This window comes from Sipha flava, unplaced genomic scaffold (genome assembly GCF_003268045.1).
Source record: "Sipha flava isolate LNK unplaced genomic scaffold, YSA_version1 86_pilon_pilon, whole genome shotgun sequence".
Classification (NCBI taxonomy): domain Eukaryota; kingdom Metazoa; phylum Arthropoda; class Insecta; order Hemiptera; family Aphididae; genus Sipha; species Sipha flava.
Genome location: NW_020273628.1, coordinates 548,770 through 567,643, shown reverse-complemented (window position 1 = coordinate 567,643; position 18,874 = coordinate 548,770). Strand labels below are relative to the sequence as shown.

The window sequence follows — 18,874 nt, the reverse complement described above, 5'->3', positions numbered from 1 at the left end:
GAAGTGGTGTGACGCATTGTCGGACCGGGTGGGCAAAAGGGGATGGTTATATGCGGGGAGGGGAATGTGTGTAATTTCGTCGAAACGACAGAAACCCGCGGCGGCGGCGGTGGCGTGTTGCATGTTGTGTTATGGAAATAAATAGCTTTCAATCGACGAGCAACTGCGGCGGCGGCACAGTCCGTGTCTACTGGTGGTAGTTCCGCGCGTGTGTGCGTGTGTCGTACACGACGGCGGCGTGCGTGCGAATAGTGGTCCGGCGGTGAAGGGACCCTCCCCTCGCCGTAATAACACGACCCCTCCCCGCTGACGGCGCTCCTAGTGGTGACGGGGAGCGAGTGGTGTGCGTTTGCGCGCACGTGCTCCTCCTACCACCGGTGCGCGTGTGTGCGTGCGCGTGCGGTTGTGTACGCGCGACGCGCACGACCGTCCGCCCGCCCGCCCGAGCCAGCACTGCCGCACCACGCCGCGCAACAGCGGGGCCGCAACAGGCGCCGCCGGTGGTGGCGCGCGGTGCGCGCGCACCCAATAATAATCACCCCCTTCGACAGGGCGACACCCCCGTGGCGCGTACAGCGTGGAGGGGCGCGGAGGCGATCGCAGCGTCTGCAACGGCGGCGGTATAAGTGCCGGCCACCGAACATTTCCAAACGCACTCGCGTACCAAACACTTCGTCTAGTCGCTTCGGTGCTCCTCTTCGCGCTATCTCTTTTCTTTTTTTTTCTCTCTTGATCTCTCCGTCTGTCCGTCTGTCCGTCTGTCTGTCTGCCTGCTTGCCTGCTTGCCTGTCCGTCTATCCGTCTAACTGTCCGTCTCTCTCAATCTCATGCTGTACTAAATCGCTACTGTCCATCTATTTCCTCTGTCCTCCGAGTTTTTTTTTTCCATTTTTTTTTTTTTTTTTTTTTTTTTTACTTTAATTTAATTCTTTTTTTTTCTCCTTTCCACTCACACCGAAAAGACGCGCAAACACACTCTGGAAGTTACGAAAACCTGTCCGGACCAATTCTTTCGTGCGCGCGCGTGTGATTGACAATATCGTTTTGTATTTTTCTCATACGTACGGTTTGCGATCAAGAGAAATGTTCGATCGCCGCCAGTAACGACTTTTGCCGTCCGCGTACGACCGTTGCCGCGCGCGCGAACACGCGGCCCGTTCACCGGCCCGAACGATCTCGGATGACGGTTGGCCATGCCCCGGTGCCTGATGCCCAAGAAGTGGAAGACCGCCGTGGCCAACGAGTGCTCGTGGGACTACGAGAGCAGGCGGCCGTCGTCGCCGCCGCCGCCGCCGCCGCCGCAGCAGCAGCCGGCCAAGAGCAGCAGTTCGCAATGGGAACCGCCGGTTACCGTTCTGTTGCACCACCATCAGCACCACCTTCAGCAGCACCACCATCACGCGTGGGGACCGTCTAGCCCGCCAGCGGGGGCCACAGCGCCCAGCCCGCCGCCCTGCTGCACCGGCACAGCTTTTCACTATCTAACCGGTAAGTCGTGCACCGATTCTCGTCCTCGAACTATTATAATTTAATAAAACCTTCGTCCCTCGGGGTTGTTGCTACGTTCGTGTTTCGCGCGCAATAGTTTTCAACGAAAGACAACCGAATTCTATCCTTATGTTTCCGACGGCGGTTAAGTGCGCGCAAGTCGCGTGGAATTATCGTTTATTTATTTCCACCGTCTTCTGCCGGTCCGGTGTTCGGAACGCGAGTGGGAAAAAAAACACGCGAAACACGAGTCGTCCGCATGCTTGGAAATAATACGTCAACGACGGCGAAACGTTCTCCGAGTATATATATATATTATATTTTTCCGTGTAGACGCTTTTTCACCGTCGAGGCGGAGAACGTTTCGTTTTTTAAATTGTTTTCCTCGGTAATAATAATGATTCGCCGTCGCGTTTAAGGTCTACATTTTCTCCGTTGACGTAATCGTATCATGCGGATGCACAACGAAATCCGTAGTAAAACGAGACTTAAACCGTATCATTTTGTTATTCGCGTTTCCCGTTCAAAAACCGTTACGTTAAGTAATACGTTGTGTTTCAGTAGGTGTATAATGAATATTTTTTCCGCAGTGAAATACTTATAGTTTTGAATGCGTATTGAATATTGAATCCGATAAATCGTAAAAAAATAATAAACTTTCGGTCTTAAACGAAACCGTATGAAATGTAAATAATTGATATCTTATTCGAATTTTAATCAAGTACAAAGTAAACGTTATACATTTTAATTTAAACAAATGGTATACGTTGATAAGGCCTTTTAGTAAACAAATGTTGTACACCGTCCTTTTATAAAGTTAAACAACAAGGCACCTGTCATTCTTTCTTTAATTATACGTATTTTTTATTTTCTTATCCGATTTTATGTAAAAACGTATAATTAAATAAAGTTTAAATATGAAATAATGATACGACGATTATTTCATCAAACAACATTGTTCTGAAATAAATAATTAAATAAATTATAATTAGTAAAAAAAATTTAATTTCGAAAAGATTTTACTTTTCGTTAAATTAACTAAATTTTATTCCGAAATGAAAAACTGAAAAAATATTGACTCCGGAAATCAATTTGATTATATTTTCATATTTTATACCATCCGATATTATGCAGTTACCGAGCGAATTTATTATAAGCCCTAGATAAAATTTAATATTGGTTTTATTCATGAGCTGAAACTGTAAATATTAAATATGACAGCGTTAATATACCTATAGGTACGCTTTGGTCATATTTTATGGATAATCCGAGAAACATTTAAGGCTGTATTGACCTTTGAATGAAGTTAAAATCTTCTAACGCTCGAAGAAAAAAAGAAACAGCCTCTATTATGCATATTAAATGCATATGGATTGGCACGCGCATTAATGTGTATCCGAGTTAAAAGCGAAATAAAAACGATTAAAATAATAATAACAACAACAAGACGAGAATCGATTTATATTTATTTTTTTTTTGTTTTTAAAGCTTTTTCGTTATCTCTCGCGTATTTTCGCATAATTCCTCTATCTCTCTTTCTTCTCGCGGCAGCGGTCCCCGGACACGAGGAAGGGTGTTTGCGTACGTCTAAACATATACGTTTGTATTTATTGACAAACCGTTTAGGTTTACTGAGCGGGTCCCATTTGGCAACAGTGTAACGACGGGAATAAACCGATTCCCGAAACCCTAGGCGATGCGCGTGCAGGTAATACGAACCTACCCAGTGCACGCGCGTGTTAGGTATGATGAAACGTGAGATCCGCGGGGGTGGACGACGTGTTGGGCGAGTGTGCCGATCGTGATGACGATTTTTGCGCTTACGTAGATCGCGCGCGAGAACGCGATCCGAACGGCGCGCAACGTGGTGAACGTCGGACGTAGAACGATTTCGCCGCGACTGCTTACGCGGCGCGTACCTGTGCGGTCAAGAAAGGGATAACTCATCGCGCGGAAAGGGATAGTACATCGTGCGGAAAGGGATAGCTCATCGCGCGGAAAGGGACACGCATGGTTCGCGATGAACCTATTTCGTAAAGCGACCGTTGTTACGATTGTCGTTTCGATCAATTGTTCCCGTGAAATTTTTTAGTTGTAATGAAAAAAAAAAAACCGCCATTGTACGTGCTCGTGTTCGTGTGCACGTGTTTCGAACTTATTAGCATACACGTGTGTGTCGATTAACTGCGCGGACGAAATCGTCGTTATTATTGTGGCGAGGCGGTCATTGCAAAACGATTTTTTCCCCTGACCCGTTTAATACCGTTTTTTTTTTTTTCCCCGTGGATTATCCCGAACGATTAAAATAAACCCACAGCGGCCGGTCGCAGGGCGAAATCATCAAGGGGGATCGAAATATAACCGCAAGAACATAATTTCCCGCTAACGCGCTCCCGGGTGTGTGTAGACTTGTAACCCATTAAGTTTTTCGTCCACGCACCCGCTCTTCCCGTCCTCCCCGTGCACATATTATATATATATATGTATATAATAAACTTGTAATATTTATGTCGAAAAATATCGTTTAAAAGTTACGACACTATTTTTATAATAGCGGTTCACATCACATTATTATTATTATTATTATTATTATTATGTTACCAACGGTCGTCGCGCAAAGTTTATGCGATCAAATCGACAAAACCGCGCTGTTACTGATACTCGTATTATATTATTATTTTGATGCCGCAACGGCGGCGGTCCTCTCCCCGCGCGCCTCGCGGTCCATCGAGGGCCTGCGGTTTAACGCGCGTCATTTCAATTAATCTAATTACTCATCATAACGGTATTCGTGACGCGCGCGCGCGGGACACAACATTTAAGCGCGCAACGTTCACGCGTACATCGAACGCGTAAAACGTAAACCAAAACTCGTTCGCGTTCGCGCGAACCCGCGGCCCGAGACGCGAACGTTCAACCGCGTTTTTACCGAACATTTTTTAACGCAATCGGTCTAGGAAAAGGTAGTCTGCAACGGAAACGGCGAAAAAAAAAAAATGTTATATTATTTATTCCGTGCCGACGATCAGCGATACCGTAAAATCATTCCGTTCGACGTGCACTCGTATAAATTCGTCTCCGACATGATTTCGGTGTGCGAAAAAAGAATTATGAATAAAAATATAAACATGTATATTCTAAAGCGAGAGTGCACTCGATCTGAATTCAATGGGCGACGATTTATATTGTACAGTCTTACGAGTTTTGAAAACAAATTCTCGCTGAATGCAGGATTTCGCTCATCGGGTTTGTACACGACAAACACTGCTACGCGTTTATGCATATTTATACATGTTTTACAAAATATTTATCCAATTTTATATATACGGTATGAGTTTGACAACGGCTTTTCGTTCATTCGTGTCGCTGTGGACTGTATACGTTTAAACGTTTACGCACCTGAACGTATTATGTAAACGAAAAAAATTTAATACGCATTTGAAATACACGGCCGTCGTCGTTTCGAATATTCTTACAAATAATTGCTGTACAAATTATTGCAAAGCGAATCGATAAAGAAATACGTATGTATATATTCTCAGCCAGCATGTATTGATATTATCAGTATTGCAACTATGGTGTACGGTCGGACCCGCCGTAATACAACAAATTGAATGCGATACCTTATGTCCATCTGAAATATTTGTCTTATTACATAAACAAAAAAACTGTTCATCCGACATGGCAAAGTTATTGCCGGCGAAAAAAGCGCGACAGTATATTTATTTTCGGCAATACGTTTCGTATCTATTTCTTGGACCACGGCCAGGATAACGGAACTAGAAGAGTGGTGAAGTGGACACCCTCTTTCTCAACACACCGTTATAATATAATATTGAATTTGTTGAATACGTCGATGTCGACCTACAAATCTATAGTCCATTCGGGTGATACTATTGCCCTCCCTCTGACCTTTACCCGATAGCATTGTCTTAATCACTATTTTCCGACTCCTTAATTAGTTGCCAACATATAAAGCAAACATTAATTTAAATAAGGAACTAGTGTCATGGGTAGGTAACCCCTTTACGTCTTACGTTAAACCGTGAAATCTCGGGAATATAATATGTGCCGTACGTGTAATAAAGCTTACCTATACACCCGATTCGCGCGCGGTAAACAAGCGATTACTGTAAACATTGATGAAATCCAAGACGAAATATCGGGGATAAAAAAATGTACATTTCTTGTAATCCGGTCGCGGTCGCGTGATAACGCGGTATTCGTACCGGCTATGCCAGCGAAGACGTCCGGGGAAGTTTTTAATCTTTCACCAAACGCGTCGCGTTACGATTATAATAATATCGCCGTTCGTTCGCTAAGTCCGGAGGACGTATGTCGTTTGTTTTGGGGAGGAAAAAAATCGTTGGCGAAAGGGAAAATAAAAAAATAAAAAAAGAAAGGTAACTCACGGTCGTATTGAGGCGTTCGGCGGATGAGCGCGCCCGTCGACGACGATCGCATTAGCTAATGGATTCTTTCTTTGCACGCGTCGCGCGACGCACATGCACGGCCGCCGAACAATCGGAGCGGAAGAACCGTCGGCGGCGGTGGAATATTTCCCCGAGCAGAAGAGATAACATTGACGGGACTACACGCGCGCACATTACGCGTGTGTGTACACCGGTTTTATGCGTATAACCATGGCTGCCTTTTAAATATAGGGCTAGTACGGCGGGATAAGGGAAGTGGGAGTGGCAGTATCGTTACGCGAATTCCGAACGCGAAACGTACATATATTATTTTACATATAATAACGCAGGGACCGCACGGCGGACATTTCCTGCTCGCACAACTCTCCTCGGGTCGAACGCGATCGCCGCTGCAGTCGCGTAATGCGCGCAAGTACATATTTATTACGCTACGTACCGTTGCAACGTGTTTCCGCTCTCCGGGGCGTTAACTGTTATTGATTCGCCACAAGGTTTTGCGCGATCGTCTTCCACACGCTTGTCATATTTATTTCTTCGTATTTCTACGGGTTCGTTCGCATACACGCTGTCTGCCGTGCGGTCCTTTTGAATTTCTTCCGTTAGAAAAAGCTCGATGAAATCGATGTTATTAACGTTGTTATTGGTCTCGCGAACCCGACGCTCGTGTACTACGTCTTTGTTTTTCATGCTCACGACGTATCGTAAATGTGAAATAATAAAATTCGTTGAAATTCTGGCGTTCGCCCGACGGGCAGCGCGCCCGTCAGACGCATCTCGTACAGCGATATTCGCTATATTATGTAGTACAGCGTACATTCTAACGATCCCGGAGATCAGCGACGCCTAGGGCGTACTCGTATTATTAGGTATAGGAAATTGAAAATCTGCCGAGGGTCGAATCGTCGAAAACAATGCGTACGAAATATGTTACGCCGGCGGACGCGCTAAAAGGGCGGCCGCCGGGCATTGTTCGAACTGGTTTTTTATTATTCTTATTATTATTATTTTTTTATCCATTTACAATTGTGTCACGGTCCGCGTTTTCGCGCGCGCGAGGGGAAACGCTTTTACGCGCTTGTTGCACTCTCGTCGCGCGATCAACAGCTGGTCGATCTCGACGCGTGCGTACAGCCGCTGCCGCGGGACCGTTATGCGCGCGCGCACAAACTCGTTCCGGATCGGGTAAACCGGCGCGTGTGCACAGAGGAGGGTGGAGGACTGAGCTCTCGCGTGATTGTGTGTTACGTGCGTGCAATAGTAGCAGTAGTGGTAGTACGCGTATAAGGGTCGCGCGAACTTTACAGTCGGAGGGTCGACGGATTCGGAGAGCGAAAAAAACCGCACTCTCTTCAGCGTACGTTCCGCGAGGAGGGGTCGAGAGAGGTGTACATAATACCGCGGAGAACGGCTCCTGGTGTGTGTGCGCTTGGGGGGCCGGAACACACCGGTAGCACCTGGCACGCGACCACCGGAACAATATGCGCTCGCGACGTCTATGAATTATATCGTGCGCGCATGTATAATTAAACAATTGCAGCTGGACAACTGGTTCGCGTGCGGTGCCGGTGTAACGGGATCCCGGCCTGCACCGGTCGCCGAAGGGTCGGGTGCGACCCGACGGGGGACGGGTAGTGGATTGGGGAGGCCGGTGCGCCGTACGCTCTGCCGTGTCGTCTGCGGCGCGAGGTAAAACGGTACGCGGCGGACTAGCGCGCGCGCAAGGGTCGAGCGACGGTGCGTGCCGCCATGTGCGAAATCTCGAGTCTGCTGCAGCGACGCGCGACTTTCCCCAGTATAATGAAATTGGGGGCGAAGAGAGACGGTAAAACTTAGTAGGCATGGAAACGACCGAGCCGATCGGCTGCCCTACGCGCACGATTTTCGGCGGTGATTGTGGTCCGTGATTTCGTCGGTCAAAACTTGCGAATACAATTACTTGCGTTGCGTCCCCTCGTACGGGTTCGTACCCCGTTCCGCGAGCAACCGAAACGAACGTTCGACCGTCGGTCGGACTATCGTATTCTTTTATCGTGGTACGATTAATACGTTTTGGTCGGGGTTCGAAAACGCTGTTGAAATCGGTTTTACGCGCGCTAAAAAAAAAAAAAAAAACCCGTAAGATATTTGCGGCGAACACGGAAGGTGTGCACCAAACGAGCATGACGACCGATTTCGAATCCAGCGCGCTTCCGAGTCTCATAATTAACGATCCCAACCTCGGTTGTAATCGATGCTGACTCGTTCCCGACAAATATGATTACGGTTTCAAAAATCGTTCACCAGTCGTGCGTACGAGTCGTAAGCGAACGTTACGACACGTCTCGATCCCGTCGTCGACGGTGACCCTTCGCTGTACTATGTCGTGTCCACCGCCACGCGAGCTCGTTTAAAAAAACCGAGTTCGATTCGCATTGCCGCGACTGCAGTGATGTCGTTCTGCTGGCGCAGTGCAGCAGTGGAGGCCGACGCACGCAGTGTACAACGTGTGTGCATAATAAAACGTTCCATCTCCCACGGAAAATAAATAAAAATTTTATCGCGTCGAACACGACGTTCAATAGCGCGAATCCATTCTCACATCTGCAGTATGGCGTCTTATTCGACCGTAATTTTACAACTAGCTTTTTTTTTTTTTTTTCACCGCGCGATTCACAGTTCGTTTAACCTTTTACAAATCGACTGATTGACACCGCGCGCGACCACGTTACACCGCCAACCCCCCTCCCCCAGACCCTCCGGAAGGTACGCCGAGTACCAGTACCAGCTCTTTAGGGATTTTTCATCGCGGTCGTTTATTCGATTGTGAACTAATAAATATTCTTACGTACGTACGCGCGGGGAATACATGTGCACCGCACGGATAAATATTTGCGCCCGTCATATCCGCCCGTACACCCACGATCGTGGTGAACGATGTTTACCGGGTGCACAATTCGTGCAAGCGATTAGGGATCGCAGAGTATCGTAACATCGATCGGCGACGACGGCTCTCGAGAGGACACTTATTCGCAGACATTACTTTCCTTTTTTTTTTTTTTTTTTTATTTTTGTCCCCTCCCCCGTACCGAACAGTATTCGAAAAGTATACTACGGGTGTAATATTATTATACGGATTCGCCGCTAACCGAAATGTCTTCTTTTTACGTTTTCCCCGCGCGCTGTAGTCCACACCGCATACGTACACCGAATAATACACGTACAGTATACCTCTGTACATACGCTGCAGCCGGTAATGCGACGTGTAAACACTGTGCAGCAGTCGTTCGGGCGCGGGAAAGGAGTCACGGGCCATTTGTCCGGGATTATTTGGCTATGACATTTTTACGTTTGCCAAAGGTCATGGGGGCCTTACGCTTTATGGAGCCATTTGGAGAGAACGTTGTGCATCGTGTATTATAAAACGTTTTTCCCGGTCGGGCGTGTGGGAGTACGTGAGGCACGCCCGCGAGGTCGGCATACAGAGAGGCGTGCGACGGAGAAATAGACAGGCAGACAGAGAGAGAGAAGCGGTTGAAATAAAAATAAGAAATGGGAAAAATTGTTGTCTGCGTTTAGAGCAATTTAAAAACGAGACATGGACACGCGGGACGTGAGAGGGGTTTTTTCTCTCGGGCAATCTAGAAAAACAAGATTTGCTCCCGCCACCATTCTATCCTTCGGGAATTTATACAAAAAGTTTTTTTTTTCTTTCTCTCCCGACCCACCCTTGCCCATCAATTCGGTCCCTCTTCAGTCCAGTATCTTACTTTTTTTCTCGTCTCATCCAACCCATTTCATACCTTAAATAGGTCCCGCGATTCACCAAGCAAAAAAAAAAAACGATTTTTCTTTTCTCGTTCTCTATCTCTAAACTCCCCGAACGACCATAATTGAAAGTCTTAGAGGTGATACTGTATATATTATATATATTGTGAAAAGTTTTAAATTTCTTTTATTTCCACCGGCCTGCATTCGCCACCACCGTTCATATACATATACAGTAGTGAAACACTTGAAACTGATTTCTATTCTTTTGCTCCGAGTTAAAAATTAAATATTTGTATATATATATATACACACAGAGAAATGTTTGATACCCAAAAAAAAAAAAAAAAAAAATACGTTCTACTTTTACATTTGTCTTTCGCTCACGGTATCCATTGAACTGCATAGCAGTATATAACACCGTTTCTTACATCTAAACCACAATGCGTACATAATATTACTATTGTACGCGAGGGATATATCAAACGGTTTGTAATTAAATTTTGATTTATTCACTTTATATTTTTTATTTTATTTTTATATCTTATTTTCCGTAAATACGCAAAACTAAATATGACGATAAAAATTATAATAAATCGTACTCTGAGTCTCCGCTATATGCGATTTAATATTATTGCTATTGTTTTTATTGTTAAATATCTTCAGATAAGAACGACGGCAGCGATTGTCCATTATTTCGTATTCTATAAATATACACGATGGCTTTATTGCGACAGAAAATACTTATAACTCCCCCCTGCCATCGGATATTTTTTAATCTTGAATACCAAATATTCAACAAATATGAAAAATATAAATAATTTTTTTTTTTCAACGCATAGGGTTGTACCAGAATTTATTTTTGTAAATCGAGAATATGAAACACTTAAATAGACCGCCGTGACCTTAGTGCGCTATCTTGTTGAATTTATGAGATAACTAGATCTGTACTAATTAATTAATTTTGATTATCTTCTGGTTTTAATAAAAAAAAAAAAAAATGACGGGAATGACTGACCAATGTTTGATTGACATTGTGTTTGAATGGTATTTCGTCATTTTCACTTTACATTTATTTACCAATACGTTTTTCCTTGATCACATCGGTCACTTAACACATACGTTGTACTTATATATCTTGTAATAAGCACCTAGCTTATGACTCTAAACGTGAAATGTCAAGAGAAAATAAATCCACCCTTTTAGGCCGCTGCTGCAACCACCGGTGTTGTTTCCATCCTCCATCACGATCCTTTGATCTGCGTGCGTTCACGTCTAGCGGATAAAGGGAGAGATCGTGTGTCCGTACGTGCGCAATCAGAGCAGACACACAAACTCTGTTCATGTGCCACAACCACTACCCGGTCGCTTTTGTCAATACACCATGAAGAGACCATAATAATAATAAATAATTCAGCAGCGAATAAAGGCTCATTTTCTGGCGGTGGTAAAGAGTTGCATGAGGTAACTAAGAGCGAAAAAATGTCGTGATGTAAATAAATTCTACAAAAATAAGTACTAAATTTCTTCTTCGTTAAATGCCGATTGCGCTTACCTGTTCTTTTCTTCAACCCCCCCCCCCCCCCTCGTCGATCAACTGCTCTTTGCTTTATTCCAGACTTATACGTATGCGTGTTAATCGTCGCGCTCCGCCTACACTGCGTGCCCCTGCAAGGGTGGTATAGGAAGTAGGGTGCGGTAGGTACGGCATAGGTAACCATGGTCGTACGTGCACATTCGAATACACACACTCGCGTTAATATATTCGTACCGACACCATGCAACGCCACCGGCAATTCGCGTTTGTGCGGCCGGCGGCGGCGGCGAGAGAGAATTCAAATGAAACGCGACGTGACAGGTATCACACGTGTTGATCTTCCACCTGTTGGCCATATGTTTTTATCCCGTAAACATCGATCCCGGCTCGCGGCACCGGCGCGGGTACATTAGCCGCGGCAACGGTGCGCGTCCATCGATGAGCGACGCGGTCGCGGACGTTTTAGTAATCTTCCACGAAAATCGCGATATACAAGCTCCCCGAGATCCGAATCGTAGATAACGCCGCCGCAGTTGTCGTCGTCCGTCCCGGCCCATCAATCGAAAGTCGAACGTCATCGGCGTACAAGACACCGCGTCTCGCGTTAATCGTACCCAAAAACAGCAGACCAGTGTTGCCCGCGACCCGAGTGCGATCGTCCGTCACGAGAGAAATCGTCATGCAACCCTCAAAACGGAAAGCTTCGCAAAAACAAGGTACGGAAACGTTTGTTGTGTTATGTTATGCTTTTCGTCGGCAATCGCAGTGATGTTCCAAAACGATGCGACGGCGTGTACGAGATACGTACAAAAACATGGCGTCCGCGCTCTCGTGGTCCCGTACGCGTTCGGGGCGGCGGTGTCCGGTCGACGCGACCGATGTTTTTTCACGCGCGACGTTCGCCACCACTAGAGGTCCGCCGCCCGATCGAAATCCGCGCACGGATACATCACGCGATTACGCGTTTTAACGTCGTTTCGCGGCGATCCTCGCGCCGTCGGCTTTACCCCGCGCGCCCGGACGGCCGACCAACGATTGAACCCGTCGCGAACCGTCCACCGTTGACGTGTTACCGTGTTGCGTGAACGCGGGTTTTCGCGAACGGGAAAAAGAGAAACGGGAAAAAAAAAAAAAAAAAAAAAATGAAAATCATCGACGCGTCCAGTGTGCCCCGCGCCACACCGAACGCAATCAATTAAAATTAATCGAGCAGCGTCTTCTCGTTTTTCATTTAACAGCCTCCGCGCGCGTCTGAAACGTATCGATCACGCGACGCGCTCGCCATTATTGTATTGTTGTGCGCCGGGAACAAGTCCATTATTCGTTGTGCCCCCGGACGAACTACGCGCGCGTCCCTCGACCCCAAACCCCCGACCCCAAACGCCACGGAACGACCGCGCGTGCGCGGCTCCGACACGACTCTCGCACCGGAGTGCTCGTCGTGCGATCGCGGCGGGTCTTCGTCTCGACAAGAACCGACCGCGACGACGACGTGCTCGTCCCGTGCGAATCGCATTCCCTGTCTGCCGGGTCTTTCGGCCGCGCGACGCGTTTACCGAACGGCATCGAGACGGCAACCCGGGGTCGATGCGACATTGTTCCCGTGTTCACGTGCGTCGGGAATGTCAAGTCGTAGTACCGATGTGGCCAAGATTTTAAAATGTGGGGGAGGCAAACCCAAAATACTAAAAATATAACATGATCAACAACTCACGAAAACAGTTCGTTTTCATATTAAGAGTTTAACGTGATTTCATTTTATTAATTGGATTTCGATTTATTAACTTCATTTTGGCCAGTCCAATAATAAGAGACGTCGATGAGATTTTGACGAAAACACTTCTTCTGTTATTTTTTCGGATTCGTTGAAAATAAAATAACTATCAAACAATTTGATAGGAATTAAGAGCAAAATCGAATTCAACGGATTTTTCAAACGTATCAAATAAACAGTTATATAATAATTACATATGCAAAAACGTTGATAAGGCCAATGGAGCCCATAGCCCACTTCCCCCTCCCATGATTATGCCACTGATAAACATACACGTACCGTGTACCAGTGGTGCAAGACAAACGTGTACGCGTTTACTTACCTAAGTCATAATCGTGTTTACACTAAAATTCAAGCGCATTTAAACGTTTCAAATCCAAAAAAATCTTATCATTTATTTTTTTTTCGTCCGCCTTCATCGGATTATCCAACCGTAAATTTTAACATAATTATTATTTTTACTGTAGTAGTTTTCAAATCTTAAAATATCACACATAAAATCCGCTTTAAAAAATTATTAATACTCCAAAGTCACTTGTTCGTTTTATTTTCTTTCTTTGTGAACAAAAAAAATTAAATTAAATTAATGATTTGCTGAGCGATAATTATATTGAATCGCTTGGTAAGGAATTGGGGGTAAGAAGTTTTAAAATATGTGCTCGGCGCAGCTAAATGTACATTTGATTAAATTTATAACTCGCTGGCAGAAAATAATAAATCATAAGATTTAAGAAGAAAAAAAACCGTATTGTAGAGTAATTGTAATAATAATAAAACGTATTCTCTCGTTTTGACCTATATTTGTTTTTAAAGAAATGTATTATTTCTTTTTTTCACTGATGTCAAAAAAGTAATTTATTAAAAATAATTGAATATGTATATTATACGAGTTACTCTCGATGGGTTAGCCATTAAAACACATTTGTTAATTCACACACACGCACGTACACAAACACAGACCTGATTGTTCACTGTTGTGTATATAATAAGTAACTTATACCATGTATTATAATACGTGTAACAATAAAAACCAAACTCATCGACGAAACGTTTTTTATTCATCACCCCATCGTTCACATGCGCGCAGATATAAACTTGTACATACAGGGCAAGTTACTTAAGCCTAGCAACTTACAGGAGCGCGCACGCACGCACACACCTACACATTCAAGTAATTTGAAAAATCGAAAAACGATTTTAATAACTAATAATGTACTTCGGTTAAAATGGCGAACGACTCGTTCGCGACACGGAGACGGGGAACGGTTTCAGCGGTGCATACAATATATATTCTGTACACGTGTATTGGTAAGGGCCGGTCTGTGAACGTTGTGTATTGTTCGCCCGCCAACAATCGCCACGACTTGCTTATTGGTCTTCTGTCCCTGTCCACACACGCATGCAAATGTACAATACGTATGTGCATTTTTTCGCTATAAGCCCGAGAGCAAACGTTCTGCCGCGTACACGTGTTTCTGTATGTGTAAAACGGAAATACTCGAAAACAAACGGGTTTGGGGAGAGTGGCTGAACTCGAGACGATTTCCATTAAGGGTGCCATACACGGTCAGCCATGAATGTCAGTTTTGTGATTGTCATTCATGACTGACCGTCTAGGTCGATGAATGTCAATCTTTTTTCGTAACTGATGAATTTCAAACACGTTTGATTTTTTTGTCGTCAATCAAAGTGATTGGCAATCATGACTGACTCTGTGTGGTAATGATTGATACGTGTTGCCATTCAAAACATAATATTTTATAATATATTTTTGATATAAGGTTTAACTTTTTCTAATAACTCCATAAATGTTGAATGGTCCATTCTAAGGAAATTTGCATAACTTCATTTGATGTTAATAATAGTTCATCCAATAGGTTATGATGTGTGTATTTTGTCCTTTTTAAAACCCATTCTTTTGACCATGTTTTTTTAATTTTATTTCGTTACTCTCCTTCATCTGAATTATCTGTAGCTAAAGTTACAATAATTGCAATACAAGCTTCTTCCATTTATATATGATTTGGAAGATGTAGATATTAAATAGGGTATAATCATATACTATCATATAATAGATATAAACTATAAACCTCCAATTAAACAAATAACATTAATTATGGTCTCATTTGTTCGAATGAAAAATTATCAAATGATTGTCATTCATGATTGACCATGTATGTCAACAATGACATTCATAGTGAGCGACAATCAAAAAAACTGACATTCATGACTGACCGTGTATGCCCCCTTTTAGGGCAATTTCAGCGCTGAATCTCGTAGGCCAAAAAACTCACGCCGTACACGCGTATTTATATTTTTATTCGTTTATACGTTCATTACGTTCATTTGCATGCACACCGTCGACCACAGGGGTGCGACAAGCAAATGCGATGAAGTCTTATGCGCACCGCATGCGGTACGAGGACGTCCTTGACACTACCGGTACTCGTGTGTACGTAGTGTGACCGCGCCGAGCAGGTGAGCACTGCGCGTTTTCTTGCGGAGACAATATCGATGACGTAGCGCACAAATGTGATAAGTGACATTTTCGTAATCGTTCAGGTGAACGATTTTTAAGTTTGAGCTGTTTTAACAATTCAAAAATGTAACGAACTGTAAAGCACTTTTTGTTATATTTCCCTTAACATTTAATGAGTAATGAGGATTAAAAAACCTCCAATTACCACATTTGTAATCTTAAAAATAATTTAAAAAAATAATATTTTACTTAACACATTTTGTACGCGTAAAAGTAATACTAGAACACATCACATTTTTCTTCTGATTTCAATAAAGAACTCCAATTACTTGAATAATGTTATAATTTCGTCTGTGAATAATGTGCTGAATTATATGATTAAATTTAATATGCACTCAACTAATTTTTAAAAAAAAATGTCACTTATCACATTTGTGCGCTACGCCATCGATATATTGCAGAGACGGTCAAACTTTTTTCAGCCATGATCTACTAAAAATATACTTCACCATTGAAATTTTTTTTATAAACCAGAATAAAAGATAAAAACTATACAGATAGAACTTATCGACAATTTGTTCATAACCACCACGATTAATTTTAGTGCACGTGGCCTAAAAATAAATTCTAATTCTTATGTGTAAAATAATTATGCTTGCGGGTATCATGCACCCATTTATAATTGTTCGTGGTACTAAATAAACAATAAAAATGTATTATTATTTATTTTATTATTATTGTTGTTCTTCATTTGCTTGGAAATCTGTTATTCTGCCTTTGATGAACGCGCCAACAATTGAACGTACAAAGAATAATCGGAGATTCAATAAAGTTTACTTTAACGGTGTAATAAAATATACAATTAAATATCAGAGTATCAATTTTTCAACCGTTTAAATTTTTAATAACACGTTTAAATTATTCCTTTTCATCTCATCTCGGTCTGATAAACTATGTTTATTAGTCGTTAATAAAATAATTATTAATTCCAAAAATCAATTTTAAACACAATTATTTTAATAATTACACGAAAAATATACAAATATTTCCAGATAAAATGTAATACTCACAATAAATAAATATCATAAACAAAATTTATGATATTCGTATGCACAGAATAAAATACGAGTAAAATAATGATGTTCAATGTTGTGAATTCATTACTGGATTGATTAAAATTTGTTCAATTGTTTCTTTAACGGAGTGTAAAAAAATAAGCGCATTTTATGGCCATAAATCCCTTGCAGATTATTTTTTTCATTCACATATCTAAAAAAAAAAAAAAAAATTATAATATATTATGTACAGCAAAACGTGTTAAATATTTACCGAGACAGTTTTAATACTAAAAATCGTATTCAGTTTTCGTGTATTATTAGAAGAGGAGGTATTTGATTTTTAAAGCGTTAAATAAATATATAAATGAAACTCTGTGCGCACTCGTACGCTCAAGTAATTAATCAAACACCAACGAATAAATAATGTTCGTAAGGACAAATTATTACATTTATATACGTGCACGGACGAAAACAAACACGTGCACGTCAATTAAAATTGTCGATGGAATAACATGTTTTTTCATTTCGAGATAATTCTATCAAAAGGAATCTTGAAGATATTCATTATTCGCCACTTAAAACAACTATTATATTAAACATTTTTATGCTTCTCTTTTGTTCCGCCTTTTGCCATCCACACTTATTATTATTTGTTTCACGTCGCGTTCTTTTATTCGTTTGTACTTCTCTCAAATGAGTTCACAATAGTATTATTTTCAACGTAATGAACACTGCAGTAGAATATTTCCTTTAAGTGTAATTACAAATTTACGTCCGACGTTTATACGAATTTTATCCGCATCGGACGTTGTTTTAAGCAGCTATAAAATACGTTTTTATTTCTATTCGAACGGATGATACAGCGTCAGCAGGCGTACTTAGCATTACACAGTTCTGGGAACGATTTTATTTCAACGACAGACCCTTCCAAAACCACACGAAATAGACAACACTGCTGTCAAATTATTTACAAAATACAGTTTGTTTTAAATATAATGAAACAAAAACATTGTAGTTTGCATGGTGTTTGATATATACATGTATATGTAGATATATATTTATTTATATAATACTCTAAACAGTCAGTCAAGTTAAGGGATGTATGTCTCAATTTGGGGGAAAAGTATAGAGGAAATTTAGAATCGTGCCAGCTTCGAGTTCGAGTATATCTTTGAACAATCTATTTTGTTCTTAACAAACGAGTGGTTTACGCGATCGTCAGTATGTCGTTATCAAATAATAATAATATATATATATATAATATAAGGTGAACGACAGGACATGATACCTCGGGGCTGGTGATCTCTCCGACGATCCAATAAGACCGACACGGTCCGCTGTTCCGATCCATGTCGAACCTTCTCTTTGGCTCGTGAGCAGCTCCCAGAGCTGACATTCGGTACGTCATTCTAAGTGAGCGTTTGCGCGAGCCAAAAACCCAGGGAGACCTCCCTCTATGTCGTCATCGAATGGTTCTTACGTAATGTGTACGATTAAAAACTACATTGCATAAGCTGCTTAATATTTCTAATGTGCATAACGCCATAACGCTGCCGAAGGATCAAAGTGTACGGCTTCCGTTTCGACGCTGTCGTAAGACTTTAACCTCACTAAGGATGCTTGCATCAATCTTGAGGAGATCGCAGTACCTACATAAATGTGATATAAATTAAAAAAAAATTAAGCCGTGCCGACTAACGTTGTGTGATTATTACGAATAGCGTTTTAGTGTCAATCGATTTCGACCACATCCTAGCCCCGGTCGTGGTTCGTATGCCCGCGCGGAAAATCGGTTTTTTACAGGCGTAGACGTGTAGTAGATCTCTGCGCGTGTGCTCCGCAGTCGATTTTTAGAGAGGAAAATATTTAACGCTCCGCATTCGTTTGTTGTTCGCAGAGTATGCCGGAACCGTTAAGAGCGACTACCCGACGGCGTCCGACGCGCAAGTTCCGCCGTCAGCCGCCGCGATGCCGTCCACGCGGGAACAGCCGCCGCTACCGCCACCGCCGACCACAGCGACGCCTGTGCTGACGGTGCTGCAATACCAACGGCCACGGACGTACACCAGCACGGGTGTGGCGCTGTCGCTGCCGCCCAAGAAGAAGGACATCTACCGGCCTTACTCGCTGGACGACCACAGGCCGGTCAAGTGGCCGAGGCCCGAGGAGGACATAAACGCCGCGCAGGCCATACTCGACCTGAGCGCGTCCACGCCCGTCGTCATCTGCCCTCCGCCGCCACCGCCGGCCCTGCCATTGCAGCAGCATCAACACCACCACCAGCCGCAACAACAGCAACCACAACAACCACAACCTGTTCTGGCGCCGCCACCGCCACCGCCACCGCCACCACCGCCGCCG

The 18,874-nt window shown here is 43.3% G+C and overlaps 1 protein-coding gene across 1 annotated transcript in view; it reads left to right on the top strand.

The window, feature by feature from the left end:
- Positions 1-619: 619 nt before the first annotated feature.
- Positions 620-18,874, top strand: part of LOC112693401 (protein escargot-like) — a gene marked incomplete in the record, with an annotated part of 19,558 nt that continues 1,303 nt past the window's right edge. Inside the window, 2 exon segments of the mRNA XM_025568444.1 lie at positions 620-1,488; positions 18,411-18,874. Of these exon segments, the coding sequence (XP_025424229.1) occupies positions 1,194-1,488; positions 18,411-18,874 (759 nt within the window).